Consider the following 16,843-nt stretch of genomic DNA (forward strand, 5'->3'; position numbering starts at 1 on the left):
ACAACAAAAAGTTAACAAGTTTAAAAATGTCCATTTAGTTAAACTTTGCCGAAAGATGCAAGCTTAAATTTGTAATGGTATAGCAATGGTGCAAAGTTAGTTAATATAATTAATAACTCTCCACCTGTTTAAATGATGTCCGTACCTATTATGCAGGTTATATTTACAAGTCTGTATCAAACCAGGCCAGCTGATTACTGTCGCCTGGGGGAAGCCCATCCATCAAGTCCTGGGCGTGTCCAAGGTCTGGCAGTCCGTCAACTGGGTACTCAGCACCAGGGTGGTGCCCACCCATATCGTGCTCCATCATCGGGTCAATGCCCATGGTGTCTTGCCCGTATCCGCCCGGGTGGTAAGAGCGAAAGCTAGGATCTAAATTCACCGAACGGTAGGGTAAGCAACAAAAAAAAAATGGGGAAATGGGTTAAGTGGGGGAGGGTATAGAAAGGGGAATAAAAGCAGTGAGAACAAATGTGAGGCAACAAATAAAACAGCAACTAGCAAAGTGTGAGAACACATTTCATATCCCCCCCCACCCCCAACTTTTGGCAGCCGTGCCAAGTTATAAAGCTTGAAAGGCCAAGGCAACGTTCATTACTCAACAGTTACTGCATTGTTCCAACAGAACGGACTTTTATTTTCTAAAGTGGCTGCACAGACACAAAGCATATTGTCAGCAGCATACCGGTGATTCAATAAACCATATCAGCTATACACGGAGGAGGCATGCAAGGTGAACGAGTCAAAGACCCACAATTATTCTTCAAATAGAAATCTGAAAACTGCTGTAGAAAAAGTCGAACGGACTTTGCTTAAGTCAGTAACCTCTCAAGCAGTTAGTCATTTCTGAAACTATTAGTTTCAAGTTCAAGGCTTTGCAGATTTATTAGGAATCTCGGGCTAGGAATCCACATTTGTGAAGATTAAACTTTTATTGAAAAAATAAGTCAGCGTCTTTCAAAAAAGATACAGCCATCTGCTCATGAACACCAATATCATTTCTTAAAAAAAAATAAGTTCTGCCCTTCTATCTTTCTTTAAAAAAAAGGAAGATTTAAAATTGAGGTTTCTAATGCAAGACTGGTAAGTCTTTCAGATTTCAGTTTTACCTAAATTATTCTATTTAGATTCTGCTATCAGATTACACATTGCCATTTTCATCTCACATTTTGCTCTCTAATTTCTCTTTTTTCATCCGCCGCCCTTAACTGCCCATGTGTCAGCTGAACTCAGTCTCTGCCCTTAAATGTTTTTAAAATGACCCTACTCCATCCACAGCATTTCTCCAATTTGGCTCCTATCTCCCACAATTTAGTACATTAAAAAATATTGCAGCCACCTGGAATCAGATCACCAATCTTCTAGCCTGGCAACACTGACCAAGACTACAATCTCTAAAAGGCTGCTGTAAAAAAAAACTAATCTTGTTCAAATAAAACTAATAATTTAAAGAATGCATATTGATAAATCAGCAGCATTTCTAGCAGCATAATTCTGCTGTCTTTAAACACAGAAAAACACTAAAGCTGTACACTGTTTTTCACAGGGCCAACAACCCCAGTATTGAAGCACTGACCACACTCGATTAGCTCTGTTGGGCGGACTACATCGTCCGCATGCTTGACACGAGATTCCCAAAGCAAGCGCTCTACTCGGAACTCCTACACGGCAAGCGAGCCCAAGGTGGGCAGAGGAAACGTTAGAAGGACACCCTCAAAGCCTCCTTGATAAAGTGCAACATCCCCGACACCTGGGAGTCCCTGGCCAAAGACCACCCTAAGTGGAGGAAGTGCATCCGGGAAGGCGCTGATCACCTCGAGTCTCATCGCCGAGAGCATGCAGAAAACCAAGCACAGACAACGGAAGGAGCGTGCGGTAAACCTGTCCCACCCACCCTTACCCTCAACCACTGTCTGTCCCACCTGTGACAGAGACTGTAATTCCCACATTGGACTGTTCAGTCACCTGAGAACTCACTCTTAGGAGTGGAAGCAAGTCTTCCTCGATTTCGAGGGACGGCCTATGATGATGGATCCAGGATTGGTCAAAAAAAAAAAATCCATGCATTTAAGTGCTGGGTCCTGCAAAATAAGGGGCAGTATGTACAGCTCCGCTCCCAGGATGTAACCTTGCTAGTGTTACGCTGAGTTAGAAACGCCAGACTACAAGGCTGCAAGCTTCCATCTCTGACCACTAGCGGGACTCTGCATTGGGAGTGAAGCCTCGCAAAATTACCCGCGGTGCGGCTCTTGATCTGCCATTGTTTCCTGGGCGTGGCGGTACATTTCATTTGGTTTTAAACTAAAATCGGCAGCCTGAGTGAGGTGCTGGCGTTATCTTCACGGTTGAACTGCAGGCCACACGAGTTTAGACATAACCACTTCGGGAAGAGGAGGAGGGAAAAGAGAAATTTCTAGCTGTGCTAGATTGAGATGGTCAGGCAGCTCATGCCAGTGTAGTAAATGGACAGATAGCAATTTGCTCAATTCCATTTCTCTGCACTGCCTGAATACCAACATTTCTAGTTATTGTTACGGGAACCAAACCCGGTATCAAAGAAACACCAACTGCTAGGACAAAGACGTACCATCCGGACGGTATCCAAGAGGTTCACCTTGGCCTCCCATGTCAATTCCAAGATCTCCGGTCTGTTTAAAGCAAAGTTTTGAAAAAGCCCATTATATTTGCCATTTCAGATAGAAACATAGAAAATAGGTGCAGGAGCAGGCCATTCAGCCCTTCTAGCCTGCACCGCCATTCAATGAGTTCATGGCTGAACATGAAACTTCAGTACCCCCTTCCTGCTTTCTCGCCATAACCCTTGATCCCCCGAGTAGTAAGGACTTCATCTAACTCCCTTTTGAATATATTTAGTGAATTGGCCTCAACTACTTTCTGTGGTAGAGAATTCCACAGGTTCACCACTCTCTGGGTGAAGAAGTTTCTCCTCATCTCGGTCCTAAATGGCTTACCCCTTATCCTCAGACTGTGACCCCTGGTTCTGGACTTCCCCAACATTGGGAACATTCTTTCTGCATCTAACCTGTCTAAACCCGTCAGAATTTTAAACGTTTCTATGAGGTCCCCTCTCATTCTTCTGAACTCCAGTGAATACAAGCCCAATTGATCCAATCTTTCTTGATAGGTCAGTCCCGCCATCCCGGGAATCAGTCTGGTGAACCTTCGCTGCACTCCCTCAATAGCAAGAATGTCCTTCCTCAAGTTAGGAGACCAAAACTGTACACAATACTCCAGGTGTGGCCTCACCAAGGCCCTGTACAACTGTAGCAACACCTCCCTGCCCCTGTATTCAAATCCCCTCGCTATGAAGGCCAACATGCCATTTGCTTTCTTAACCGCCTGCTGTACCTGCATGCCAACCTTCAATGACTGATGTACCATGACACCCAGGTCTCGTTGCACCTTCCCTTTTCCTAATCTGTCACCATTCAGATAATAGTCTGTCTCTCTGTTTTTACCACCAAAGTGGATAACCTCACATTTATCCACATTATACTTCATCTGCCATGCATTTGCCCACTCACCTAACCTATCCAAGTCACTCTGCAGCCTAATAGCATCCTCCTCGCAGCTCACACTGCCACCCAACTTAGTATCATCCGCAAATTTGGAGATACTGCATTTAATCCCCTCGTCTAAATCATTAATGTACAATGTAAACAGCTGGGGCCCCAGCACAGAACCTTGCGGCACTCCACTAGTCACTGCCTGCCATTCTGAAAAGTACCCGTTTACTCCTACTCTTTGCTTCCTGTCTGACAACCAGTTCTCAATCCACGTCAGCACACTACCCCCAATCCCATGTGCTTTAACTTTGCACATTAATCTCTTGTGTGGGACCTTGTCGAAAGCCTTCTGAAAGTCCAAATATACCACATCAACTGGTTCTCCTTTGTCCACTTTACTGGAAACATCCTCAAAAAATTCCAGAAGATTTGTCAAGCATGATTTCCCTTTCACAAATCCATGCTGACTTGGACCTATCATGTCACCATTTTCCAGATGCACTGCTATGACATCCTTAATAATTGATTCCATCATTTTACCCACTACTGAGGTCAGGCTGACCGGTCTATAATTCCCTGTTTTCTCTCTCCCTCCTTTTTTAAAAAGTGGGGTTACATTGGCTACCCTCCACTCCATAGGAACTGATCCAGAGTCAATGGAATGTTGGAAAATGACTGTCAATGCATCCGCTATTTCCAAGGCCACCTCCTTAAGTACTCTAGGATGCAGGCCATCAGGCCCTGGGGATTTATCTGCCTTCAATCCCATCAATTTCCCCAACACAATTTCCCGACTAATAAAGATTTCCCTCAGTTCCTCTTCCTTACTAGACCCTCTGACCCCTTTTATATCCGGAAGGTTGTTTGTATCCTCCTTAGTGAATACCGAACCAAAGTACTTGTTCAATTGATCCGCCATTTCTTTGTTCCCCGTTATGACTTCCCCTGATTCTGACTGCAGGGGACCTACGTTTGTCTTCACCAACCTTTTTCTCTTTACATACCTATAGAAACTTTTGCAATCCGCCTTAATGTTCCCTGCAAGCTTCTTCTCGTACTCCATTTTCCCTGTCCTAATCAAACCCTTTGTCCTCCTCTGCTGAGTTCTAAATTTCTCCCAGTCCCCAGGTTCGCTGCTATTTCTGGCCAATTTGTATGCCACTTCCTTGGCTTTAATACTATCCCTGATTTCCCTAGATAGCCACGGTTGAGCCACCTTCCCCTTTTTATTTTTACGCCAGACAGGAATGTACAATTGTTGTACTTCATCCATGCGGTCTCTAAATGTCTGCCATTGCCCATCCACAGTCAACCCCCTAAGTATCATTCGCCAATCTATCCTAGCCAATTCTCGCCTCATACCTTCAAAGTTACCCTTCTTTAAGTTCTGGACCATGGTCTCTGAATTTACTGTTTCATTCTCCATCCTAATGCAGAATTCCACCATATTATGGTCACTCTTCCCCAAGGGGCCTCGCACAATGAGATTGCTAATTAATCCTCTCTCATTACACAACACCCAGTCCAAGATGGCCTCCCCCCTAGTTGGTTCCTCAACATATTGGTCTAGAAAACCATCCCTTATGCACTCCAGGAAATCCTCCTCCACCGTATTGCTTCCAGTTTGGCTAGCCCAATCTATGTGCATATTAAAGTCACCCATTATAACTGCTACACCTTTATTGCATGCACCCCTAATTTCCTGTTTGATGCCCTCCCCAACATCCCTATTACTGTTTGGAGGTCTGTACACAACTCCTACTAACGTTTTTTGCCCTTTGGTGTTCTGCAGCTCTACCCATATAGATTCCACATCATCCAAGCTAATGTCTTTCCTAACTATTGCATTAATCTCCTCTTTAACCAGCAATGCTACCCCACCTCCTTTTCCTTTTATTCTATCCTTCCTGAATGTTGAATACCCCTGAATGTTGAGTTCCCAGCCCTGATCATCCTGGAGCCACGTCTCCGTAATCCCAATCACATCATATTTGTTAACATCTATTTGCACAATTAATTCATCCACCTTATTGCGGATACTCCTTGCATTAAGACACAAAGCCTTCAGGCTTGTTTTATTAACACCCTTTGTCCTTTTAGAATTTTGCTGTACAGTGGCCCTTTTTGTTCTTTGCCTTGGGTTTCTCTGCCCTACACTTTTCCTCATCTCCTTTCTGTCTTTTGCTTTTGGCTCCTTTTTGTTTCCCTCTGTCTCCCTGCATTGGTTCCCATCCCCCTGCCATATTAGTTTAAATCCTCCCCAACAGCACTAGCAAACACTCCCCCGAGGACATTGGTTCCAGTCCTGCCCAGGTGCAGACCGTCCGGTTTGTACTGGTCCCACCTCCCCCAGAACCGGTCCCAATGCCCCAGGAATTTGAATCCCTCCCCAAGCTTTTCTGTGCACACTCTCTCCTACAGATCAGCAGGAAAATAACCATTTCATAACATGGTAACTTTAATACCACAAAGCTAAATATTCTTCAGTAAAACGGGCGCAAGGTCTAGCGTGCAGTGTGTCCCTGCGAGCTCACCTCGTTCCACGCCATCGGCTCAGTCCTGAACAGGGAGCTCGTAAGCTCAACAGAGAGGCGCTTCTTATAATCCTGCGGTTTGTCTTCAGACATACGGAACAGCACTGCCGCTGCATAGGTAGCTGGAAAAACACAAATTGGACTTCATTACGGTTCATACTTTTATTCCATTCGACATATTCAACACAAGCCCCAAGTGTTAGTTCCAAAAAGATCTTAACACACACACACTCTTGGGAACAATCTGAACAAACACAAAGAAACCAGGGACAATGTGCATCCTGTGCAATAGGGAACCGCCAAAAATGAAAAGCAAGACACCCAATTTGGACCATAAAAACAAATATGATGGTTGGTAGGTTACTGCCTTGGGCTTGTACTGAAGAGCACCATGAATTTTATTTCCGTGCCATCAGTTTAGTCTATTGATGGTCACATAGAACAGTACAGCACAGGAGGCCATTCGGCCCATCGAGTCTGCGCCCGCTCTTTCGAAGAGCAATCCCGCCAGTCAGCCCCCCCCCCCGCTCTTTCCCCATGTCCCTGCAATTTTTTTCTCCTAAGTATTTATCCAATTCTCTTTCAAAGGCTGCTATTGATTCTGTCTCCACCACCCTATCAGGCAGCTCACTCCAAATCCTAACCGCTCTGCGTAAAGATGTTTTTCCTCATGTTGCTGCTGATTCTTTTGCCAATCACCTTAAATCCGTGCCCTCTGGTTATCGACCCCTCCGCCCGTAGGAACAGTTTCCCTTCATTTACTCTATCTAAACCCTTCATGATTTTAAAAACTTGTACAATGCCCATATCGACATCATTCAGAGAAATACGCTACGGTCCATCTCAACACTTTGTCAGCCCCACCCCAAGGTAACAAATTCACATTAAATTTGTGGGATTTTTGGTGTTTTGCAGATATTTTAGATGGTCTCCTTAATGGGCTTCAATCATTCCTTCTCAGACAGGCTTTGTTATACCATTAAATGTCTCAAGTCTCATTAACCACACAGCCATTTCTCCACAACCCAAGCTTGCTGTTTCACTATACTCACCGACACCCTCGTTTCTGGAGTGCAGCAGCTCTGTGAGAGGAGCTGTGGCTCCTTCAGCCTCGATAGCTTCAGCTGCTTCCTTATCCTGAGCCAGTTCACACAGCACACCAGCAGCAACCCGCTGGATATTCTCAATCGGAGAGTACAGCAGCTGCGGGAGAAAAGATCATAACTAAGCCCACGTGGGTTTTACATTTTATTAGAAAGCTCCAAGTGCATCCGGGAGGGCGCTGAGCACCTCGAGTCTCGTCGCCGAGAGCATGCAGAAATCAAGCGCGGGCAACGGAAGGAGCGTGCGGCAAACCAGTCCCACCCACCCTTTCCCTCAACCACTGTCTGTCCCACTTGTGACAGGTACTGTGGCTCTCGCACTGGGACTGTTCAGCCACCTAAGGACTCATTTTAAGAGTGAAAGCAAGTCTTCCTCGATTCCGAGGGACTGCCTATGACGATGATGATGATGACATCACTAATCATCAAGCGGCTCACGGACCCCTTTTTGCAGTAGGTGCTGAAGATTGTTTAAATGTGGTAGAAATGGTGACATCAGAAACCATTTCTAGCCATAAAGGTGCTGCCAGCTACAAGCAATTTCTTGCGATCTCGGTCTTTCCCAGAGATACAAGCACGCAACGTGTGACTGTCAATTTAACGCGATAGGCTGAAGGGGGGGGATCTTTTTGCACTAGAAAAACGCAGATTTCAGATTTGATGTCTCATCCATCTTTCGGATGAGACATTAAACCAAGGCTCAGTCTGTTCTCTCAGATGGACACAAAAGATCCCACAGCACTATTCGAAGAAGTCATCCTCAGTGTCCTGGCTAATATTTATCCTTCAAATAACATCACTAAAGTATAGATTACCTACTCATGATCACATTATTGTTTGTGGGAGCTTGCAGTGCACAAATTGGCCGCCACCTTTCCTACATTACAACAGTGACTAGATTTCAAAAGTACTTCATTGGCTGCAAAGCGCTTTGGGCCGCCCGAGGTCATGAAAGGTGCTATATAAATGCAAGCCTTTCTTTCCCAATTTCGGGGTTAGGGAAAATGAAGGGTTCATGCATACAAGCATAGCACTAGGGTAGATGTTTGTTGACACTTGGAATAAGTTACTGACTCATCTGATGAGTGCAGATTCACTGCAACAGTTCAAAAAAGTGCTGGAGCTCCTTGTGGCTGATATCCATTTTTAAAGGGTAATTGGGATGTTGGGTATGTACCTCATGGCACTGGAACAAACTGGCTTTGATCACCTTATATTCCAGGATTGCTGGTGGGAGGGAACATAGTTACAGGAGGAGGCTATTCAGCCCCTCGAGCCTGTCCGCCATTCAATGAGAGAATGGCTGATCTCCATTATACCCGGATCTGTGACCTAACTCCATATCCTTTGCCCCATATCCCCAAATATCTTTGGATAACAAAAATCGATCAAACTCAAATTTAAAATGAACTGATCTAGCATCAATTGCCATTTGCGGTAGTGTGTTCCAGGGAACACAGGCTCAGCTTAGCTACGTCATAGGTGTTTTGGGCAGGCTTGACAGAACAGCCGGTCAGTCTTTTACTGTCCATATCCCCAAGTACTAATGGGCAATTAGAAGATCGATACAAATTGTAACTAAATACATTTAACACGAGTCAGACATGGCAACTGCCCAAAGATTCAACCAGTTTATCCATACATAAGCTTTGCCATATAGACCAAGAGAAGTCATGAGTTCAATCGTCAGCCAAGCAGCTAGTTAGGAAAGGGGGAATGTAATGGGCCAAGGTACTCAACTCCTGACTGTCCTGCAGCAACACCCACTGGAGGAGTTGAAAGAAAGATTTGCATTTATATAGTGCCTTTCACGACCACTGGACGACCCAAAACGCTTTACAGCCAATGAAGTACTTTGTCAAGTGTAATACAGTGGGACATCAATAGAGGACAAAATCATGGGTCAGCTAGCATATGCATATCCTGTAACGGCCACTTGGGCAAGTGCCAGAGGGCGGCACCATCGCTAATCCAGGGAAGAGAGTAGGACAAGAAAACATGCAAAAGGAGGGAGAGAGAAAACAGGGAATTATAGACCGGTCAGCCTGACATCAGTCGTGGGTAAAATGATGGAATCAATTATTAAGGATGTCATAGCAGTGCATCTGGAAAATGGTGACATGATAGGTCCAAGTCAGCATGGATTTGTGAAAGGGAAATCATGCTTGACAAATCTTCTGGAATTTTTTGAGGATGTTTCCAGTAAAGTGGACAAAGGAGAACCAGTTGATGTGGTATATTTGGACTTTCAGAAGGCTTTCGACAAGGTCCCACACAAGAGATTAATGTGCAAAGTTAAAGCACATGGGATTGGGGGTAGTGTGCTGACGTGGATTGAGAACTGGTTGTCAGACAGGAAGCAAAGAGTAGGAGTAAATGGGTACTTTTCAGAATGGCAGGCAGTGACTAGTGGAGTGCCGCAAGGTTCTGTGCTGGGGCCCCAGCTGTTTACATTGTACATTAATGATTTAGACGAGGGGATTAAATGCAGTATCTCCAAATTTGCGGATGATACTAAGTTGGGTGGCAGTGTGAGCTGCGAGGAGGATGCTGTGAGGCTGCAGAGTGACTTGGATAGGTTAGGTGAGTGGGCAAATGCATGGCAGATGAAGTATAATGTGGATAAATGTGAGGTTATCCACTTTGGTGGTAAAAACAGAGAGACAGACTATTATCTGAATGGTGACAGATTAGGAAAAGGGAAGGTGCAACGAGACCTGGGTGTCATGGTACATCAGTCATTGAAGGTTAGCATGCAGGTACAGCAGGCGGTTAAGAAAGCAAATGGCATGTTGGCCTTCATAGCGAGGGGATTTGAATACAGGGGCAGGGAGGTGTTGCTACAGTTGTACAGGGCCTTGGTGAGGCCACACCTGGAGTATTGTGTACAGTTTTGGTCTCCTAACTTGAGGAAGGACATTCTTGCTATTGAGGGAGTGCAGCGAAGGTTCACCAGACTGATTCCCGGGATGGCGGGACTGACCTATCAAGAAAGATTGGATCAACTGGGCTTGTATTCACTGGAGTTCAGAAGAAACGTTTAAAATTCTGACGGGTTTAGACAGGTTAGATGCAGAAAGAATGTTCCCAATGTTGGGGAAGTCCAGAACCAGGGGTCACAGTCTGAGGATAAGGGGTAAGCCATTTAGGACCGAGATGAGGAGAAACTTCTTCACCCAGAGAGTGGTGAACCTGTGGAATTCTCTACCACAGAAAGTAGTTGAGGCCAATTCACTAAATATATTCAAAAGGGAGTTAGATGAAGTCCTTACTACTCGGGGGATCAAGGGTTATGGCGAGAAAGCAGGAAGGGGGTACTGAAGTTTCATGTTCAGCCATGAACTCATTGAATGGCGGTGCAGGCTCGAAGGGCTGAATGGCCTGCCCCTGCACCTATTTTCTATGTTTCTATGTTAAAATACACAAAAAATTACCTGGACAAACAGCGGAATGGTATTAAGTCCTCTAATGACAATCCTGTTGTGAACATCACGTGCAAGAATATGAAGGGCCCCAGTGCAGCCTTCCACAATCTCCTCCATTCGTACTCCCTCCTACCAAACAAAAATCACACAGGGGTTTAAACGCGGATTCCACAATATTTTTTGGAATATCCCATTACACATGCTCCAGGACAGGCTTACCACGAACTGCTGCTGTGTGCCTCCCATTGACGTGCGGCGCTGGGTGTCTTGGTGTGCTCTGACCAATAGTTGGACCAGCCTTGGAATGGCACCTTGCTCACGGAGTGGGGCATGGTTCGCTGGGCACAACGCCAGGTTACGGATGAGACCAACAGTAGCCTAAAGAGAGACCAAAGCCAAGGAAGACATTAAGTTCACAAACATGGTTAAGCGTGTGTGTGTGCTCAAGACTGATAATCTCATAAAATCTTCAGTATTAATTCAATAATACACTATTGTTTCAAGCACCACATCTCCAAAAGGTACAGCTTGTTATTTTCCGTCTCTAGCTGAAATTATGTAATAAATATGACGGCTGTGGGTCGTAACAAAAAAAAAACATTTAACTTTTATTATGGAACGTATGATGGAAACTGTCTCCTATTTCATGAAGAATCTCAGCTGAAGACTTGTTTGAAGTTACAATCGACTTTTTGCTATAAAAAAAACTTACTTCTATAACACGAGAAAAAATGGCTAAAGAACTGCTGGATCCAACCCCTTTCAGTCTCTCTGAGAATATAGTGAAGCAACCATGCAGGAAACCCCAGGTTTCAATCCATGCTCACCTGATCTTTGCTGGGCTGAGTGTCGGGGCCCTATATTTGGCTTCAGAGTCCGCAGGTTATGGGGACGTTTAAAGGCCTGGGACCACCATTAGTATTACAAATGAGCGATCATGCTGCTCAGGCACACGCAGACGCCGAGTGAGGAAAGGATCAGGTTCCGTTATAAATTCCTCGGCAGGTCAGATAGTCTAATACTTGCTGTCCTTACAAGTAGCGTTCCCTCTCGGCTGCCCAGCTGTCTGCCGGTCCCGCGATCCCCAGGACTGGCTTTTCCAGCGGTAAATTTTATGCACGCGCAAAACTTTGAATGGGCCGCGCACACCCTCAAAAAAAAGTTAGGGGGCAAGAATCTGCATATCTACGGACAGCAGTCATCCACACTACAAAAAAATTAGTATGCTACTTAGTCAACTTGGGACAAACGCAATGCCTTTTTTTAAATGAGGGGAAGAAAGGGGGACATGGGCTGCTGAAGTAGCATTTCCCAACTTCAAGCAGCAAACTTGGATTAAGAACGACAGTCCTCAGCAAGTCTAATACTTGCTAAGCGCTCTACTCGGAACTCCTTCATGGCAAGCGAGCCCCAGGTGGACAGAGGAAACGTTACAAGGACACCCTCAAAGCCTCCCTGATAAAGTGCAACATCCCCACTGACACCTGGGGGTCCCTGGCAAAAGACCACCCTAAGTGGAGGAAGTGCATCCGGGAGGGCGCTGAGCACCTCGAGTTTCATCGCCGAGAGTATGCAGAAACCAAGCGCAGGCAGCGGAAGGAGCGTGCGGTAAACCTTTCCCACCCTTTCCCTCAACGACCATCTGTCCCACCTGTTACAGGTACTATGTATTGGACTGTTGAGCCACTTAAGGACTCATTTTAAGAGTGGAGGCAAGTCTTCTTCGATTCCGAGGGACTGCCTATGATGATGATACTGTCCTTACAAGCAATGTTCCCCCTAGGCTGTGCAGCTGTCTGCCAATCCCACGATGCCAAGGACTGACTTTCCTAGCTGTGAATCTCAGTTCAAAAGGAAAACATGTTCTAGGGCATTACCTTAATCAGCGGCCAGTGGGACGGAGGGTGCAGGAGCTTAACCACTACAGGCAGCCCGTAGTGGAGACGTACAGCGTTTTGGGCCATCTCGGCATCTTGATGCCGGCTTGTCAAATGACGAAGGGCACAAATGGCGGGTTCGGTGATGTCCTCTCGGTCACCGGCTCGGAGGACGGTGCGCACCAGAGCCTCGATGCCACCAACCTGGCACACCATCATCTTGTTCTTGTAGTTATTGCAGGTCAGGTTAGAGAGGATCCCTGCCGCGCACGTCACAACATTAATATCGTCTGACCCCAGGAGCTGAACAAGGGTTCCCAGAAGACCTTCCATTCCCTCCTAGAAATCACAACACAAAACAGTATTTAAAAAATGCTTGAATTAATTTAGCAGGAATTCCCATCGCATGCGTGAACCATTACATAATGTAAACAAAACTGAGCAAAACAGCGGACGTCAAAATACTAAGCCAGTCCCTTTATATAGAGGATCCCCGATCCAATCATAACCAGTTCTGTTATCTGGTTTTAATGCTCTGAACAGCATGACTAATCCACTGCCAAATTTACCGTGGACAACAGCACATTTTTAGAAATCTAATTACTTGTGCAAAAAAAAAATGCATTAGTACACAGCCTATTTAAAAGCGGTCAACCATTCAGTTTAAAGAATTGTTACGTGGCTGAATAATCTGCATTTAGCACAGTGTATTCTCATGTTGGGTTTATCCCTGCACTTAAGTTAACAAACCTGCTTAGTAGCGGCATCGGACAGATTTCTCAGGGTCCAGAGACAGTTCTGAACAAGTCGCTGACTTGGGTCTGTGAGGTGCAGTCCAAGCGCCTGCATGCCACCTGAAAAGGAGCAGGAAAACCGTTTACAGGTTAACCAAAGTTCCCGGAAATCATAACATAGGAAATAGCAGGAAAACCGTTTACAGGTTAACCAAACTTCCTGGAAATCATAACATAGGAAACAGGAGCAGGAGTAAGCCATACTGCCCCTCGAGCCTGCTCCGCTATTTTATACTATCTGATCATAGACTCAGGTCCACTTCCCTGCCGGCTCTCCATAACTCCTTATCCCCCCCCAGCGGTTAAGAAACTATTTCTGTCTTAAAATTTATTCAATGACCCAGCTTCCACAGCTCTCTGAGGCAGAGAATTCCACAGATTTACAACCCTCAGAAGAAATTCCTCCTCATCTCAGTTTTAAATGGGTGGCCCCTTATTCTAAGATTATACCCCCTTGTTCTAGTCTCCCCCATCAGTGGAAACATTTTCTCTGCATCCACCTTATCGAGCCCCCACATAATCTTAAACGTTTCGATAAAATCACCTCTCAATCTTCTGAATTCCAATGACTAGAGGCCCAACCTACTCAACCTTTCCTCATCGGTTAACTCCCTTATCTCCGGAATCAACCTCCAAAGTATATCCTTTCGTAAAGATGGAAACCAAAACGGTACGCAGTATTCCGTGTGTGGCCTTGCAGATTTCCTTCCCTAAAGGCCTAGGGCAGGAACTCACCAGCTTCCACAATGGCGGGTTTGTTACTGGAGCAGACCGACAGCACTTTGAGCACACGGCTGGTTGTCCACAGCAACTTCTCGTAAGTGTAGGTCCTCATGATGTTCACAAGTGCCTGGGGCCCACCACTTGCCAGAATGATCAGCTGCAGAACAAACAGTCCTTTTAGTACAATTCAGGCTGACCCAGCTGCTTGTGTTATATATATATTTTTTTTCAATCACTCACTTTGCTTTCTTGGTTGCCATACGCCAATATCTGAAGGCAATCTGTTGTGATGGCCAGAAACTTGACATTGGTCTTGTTTAGCAAGGCGACCATTTTCTGCAGCCCACCAGCCAGACGCACTGCCATCTTCGCTCCTTCCTGGTGCAGCAACAGGTTGTGGAGAGTGGTTATGGCATAGAACAGAACAGAATCCACTGGCGACCTACAAAATTGTATGAAAATTATCCAGTCTGGTAAATATTCATCTAAATGCCATGAAATCAAGCATGAAGAAAATATTGGACTCTTCTATTAAAAGTATTGAAAAATACCCTATGAAAAGTTTTGTAAATTGACTTTTTTAAAATCCATTCACAGGATGTGGACATCGCTGGCAAGGCCTGCATTTATTGCCTGTCCCCAATTACCCTCGAGAAGGTGGTGGTGAGCCGCCTTATACAACTGAGTGGCTTTATTGCCCATTTCAGAGGGCAGTTAAGAGTCGACCACATTGCTGTGGGTCTGGAGTCACATATCGGCCAGACTGGGTAAGGGCGGCAGATTTCCTTCCCTAAAGGGACATCAGTGAACCAGATGGGTTTTTACAACAATCCTGTAGTTTACAACAATTATGGTCATGGTCACCATTACTGACACTGGCTTTTTATTCCGGATTTATTTAATTGAATTTAAATTCCCCAGCTGCCGTGGTGGGATTTGAACTTGTGTTTCCAGATCATTAGTCCAGGCCTCCGGATTACTGGCCCAGTAACGTAACCGCTATGCTACCGTACCCAGTTTATTTTCCTACTGAAGACTCAACCCATCATAAAACCAAGGTATCTAACATAACTAGAAAAATCAGCCACAAAGAGGTGCAGATCAAACAAACTGGTGGGGTGATTCTCTCTCTCCGCCGCCCCCCCCGCCCCGGTGCAGTAGCACGTGGCCTCTGCACATTAGTATGGAGGATCCCAGGCACATACCAGCAGTGGACCATTTCCACTGTGTAGTGCAATGGAGTTGCAAAGTTTAGTAGTGCTGTTGACAAATTTAGAATCGTCACCTGAGGGGACTAGAGGAACTTTGATAACACAGCAAACAATGTTCCCCTAAGTTTATTTTGTGGGATGTGTGGCCCCTTTAAGGGGCTGTGACCCATCCACAGTTCGCGCAAGTGGAAACTTTTATCACTGGAAAAGCCGGTCGCAGGCTGTGCGGGACCAGCAGAGAGCTGCGTGGAGGGAACACTGACAGTAAACCAAGAACTCAAAACAGTCGAAGAACACGCTAGGAAAAACTGCCACTGTCATAGTCAGGAGTCTTAACACCCACCCAAGCATTTTGACCAGGGCAGGAATGCCTCCGGATTTGAAGATAGCCAGCAAGCCTTCACGATGATGAGACAGGTTATGCAGAGTTCCAGCAGTGCAGCGTGCAGTCTCTACATCATTGGTATTCTGCATGGTACGGACGATAGCAGATACCATCTGAGGAGAACGCATAATGGCATGGCGGGAGGCTTCTTTTTTTGACAGCTGATGAACCATCACTGCAGCTTTGTTTACCACAACCTAGAACAGAAGCGGCGAAGAGAAAAGAAAATCAGTATACATACAGCAGAAATGGAGAGACCATGGCTATAAGCTTTACAATCCCATTATAGTTAATTATACAAGTTTACAAAAACAGTAGCAGCTTTCACCTCAATTAAAATTGCTAGTCAATAAATCCAGTGGTTGTGCATAAGAAATAGGAGGAGTCGGCCATCTGGCCCCTCGAGCCTGCTCCATCATACCTGATCTGATCCTGGCCTCAATTCCACTTCTCTGCCCGTTCCCCATAACTCTCAACTCCCTTATCATTCAAAAATCTGTCTATCTCCACCTTAAATATATTCAATGACGCAGCCTCCACAGCTCTCTGGGGTAGAGAATTCCCAAGATTCACGACTTAAGAAATTCCTACTCATCTTCATTTTAAATGGGCGACCCCTTATTCTGAAACTATGCCCTCAGCTCTAGATTCCCTCATGAGGGGAAACATCCTCTCTGCATCTACCTTGTTGAGCCCCCTCAAAATCTTATATTTCAATAAGATCACCTCTTCTAAACGCCAATGAGTAGAGGGCCCAACCCGCTCAACCTTTCCTCATAAGACAACCCCTTCACCTCAGGAATCAACCTCGTGATCCGTCTCTGACGCTAAATTAGTTCGATTGATAAATCTTGACAGTGACAAAGGACGATCGCTGAAGCCGACAACCAGTAACGCACATCAGAGAGGTTCCTCTACCTGGTCCTCGTCGTTGAGCAGTTTGGTCAGTTCTGGGATGGCACGAGTTGCCAGCTCCGCATCATCCTGATAGTTGATGAGGTTCACAACAGCGTGCTTCAGCATCTGTGAGGGCTCAGCCAGACGCTGCACGTTGGTTGGGTGAGCTGCATCAAATTGGGTCGACGGGATCTGCATGCCTTCATCCAGTGTTTCAGGAAACATAGCAGCACGAACGCGCTGAGCTCTAGTCATAGCATACTGGCCATCAATATCTGCTAAGCAGGGTAGAAGAAATGATTCAGGCCAAATGCAGAGATAAAAAGCATATAGCTAAATACAACGGTCTATTCATGAATGTTACTAT

The 16,843-nt window shown here is 45.5% G+C and overlaps 1 protein-coding gene across 3 annotated transcripts in view; it reads right to left on the minus strand.

The window, feature by feature from the left end:
• The window catches only part of ctnnb1 (catenin (cadherin-associated protein), beta 1), a 43,908-nt gene that overhangs the window by 798 nt on the left and 26,267 nt on the right, over nt 1-16,843 (minus strand). For 2 of the 3 annotated variants that reach the window (XM_070880306.1, XM_070880307.1), the window contains exons 4-15: nt 16,498-16,754; nt 15,538-15,776; nt 14,224-14,425; nt 13,996-14,140; nt 13,217-13,320; nt 12,467-12,805; nt 10,809-10,967; nt 10,599-10,718; nt 7,114-7,264; nt 6,062-6,183; nt 2,588-2,648; nt 146-372 (exon numbers count right to left, since the gene is read on the minus strand). In XM_070880306.1, coding sequence (XP_070736407.1) covers nt 164-372; nt 2,588-2,648; nt 6,062-6,183; nt 7,114-7,264; nt 10,599-10,718; nt 10,809-10,967; nt 12,467-12,805; nt 13,217-13,320; nt 13,996-14,140; nt 14,224-14,425; nt 15,538-15,776; nt 16,498-16,754 — 2,108 coding nt within the window. In that variant the 3' untranslated portion in view covers nt 146-163. The remainder of the gene's footprint in view (nt 1-145; nt 373-2,587; nt 2,649-6,061; nt 6,184-7,113; nt 7,265-10,598; nt 10,719-10,808; nt 10,968-12,466; nt 12,806-13,216; nt 13,321-13,995; nt 14,141-14,223; nt 14,426-15,537; nt 15,777-16,497; nt 16,755-16,843) is intronic. The other variant, XM_070880308.1, reaches the window with a different exon arrangement.

The sequence above is a fragment of the Pristiophorus japonicus genome, chromosome 5 (genome assembly GCF_044704955.1).
Source record: "Pristiophorus japonicus isolate sPriJap1 chromosome 5, sPriJap1.hap1, whole genome shotgun sequence".
Taxonomy (NCBI): domain Eukaryota; kingdom Metazoa; phylum Chordata; class Chondrichthyes; family Pristiophoridae; genus Pristiophorus; species Pristiophorus japonicus.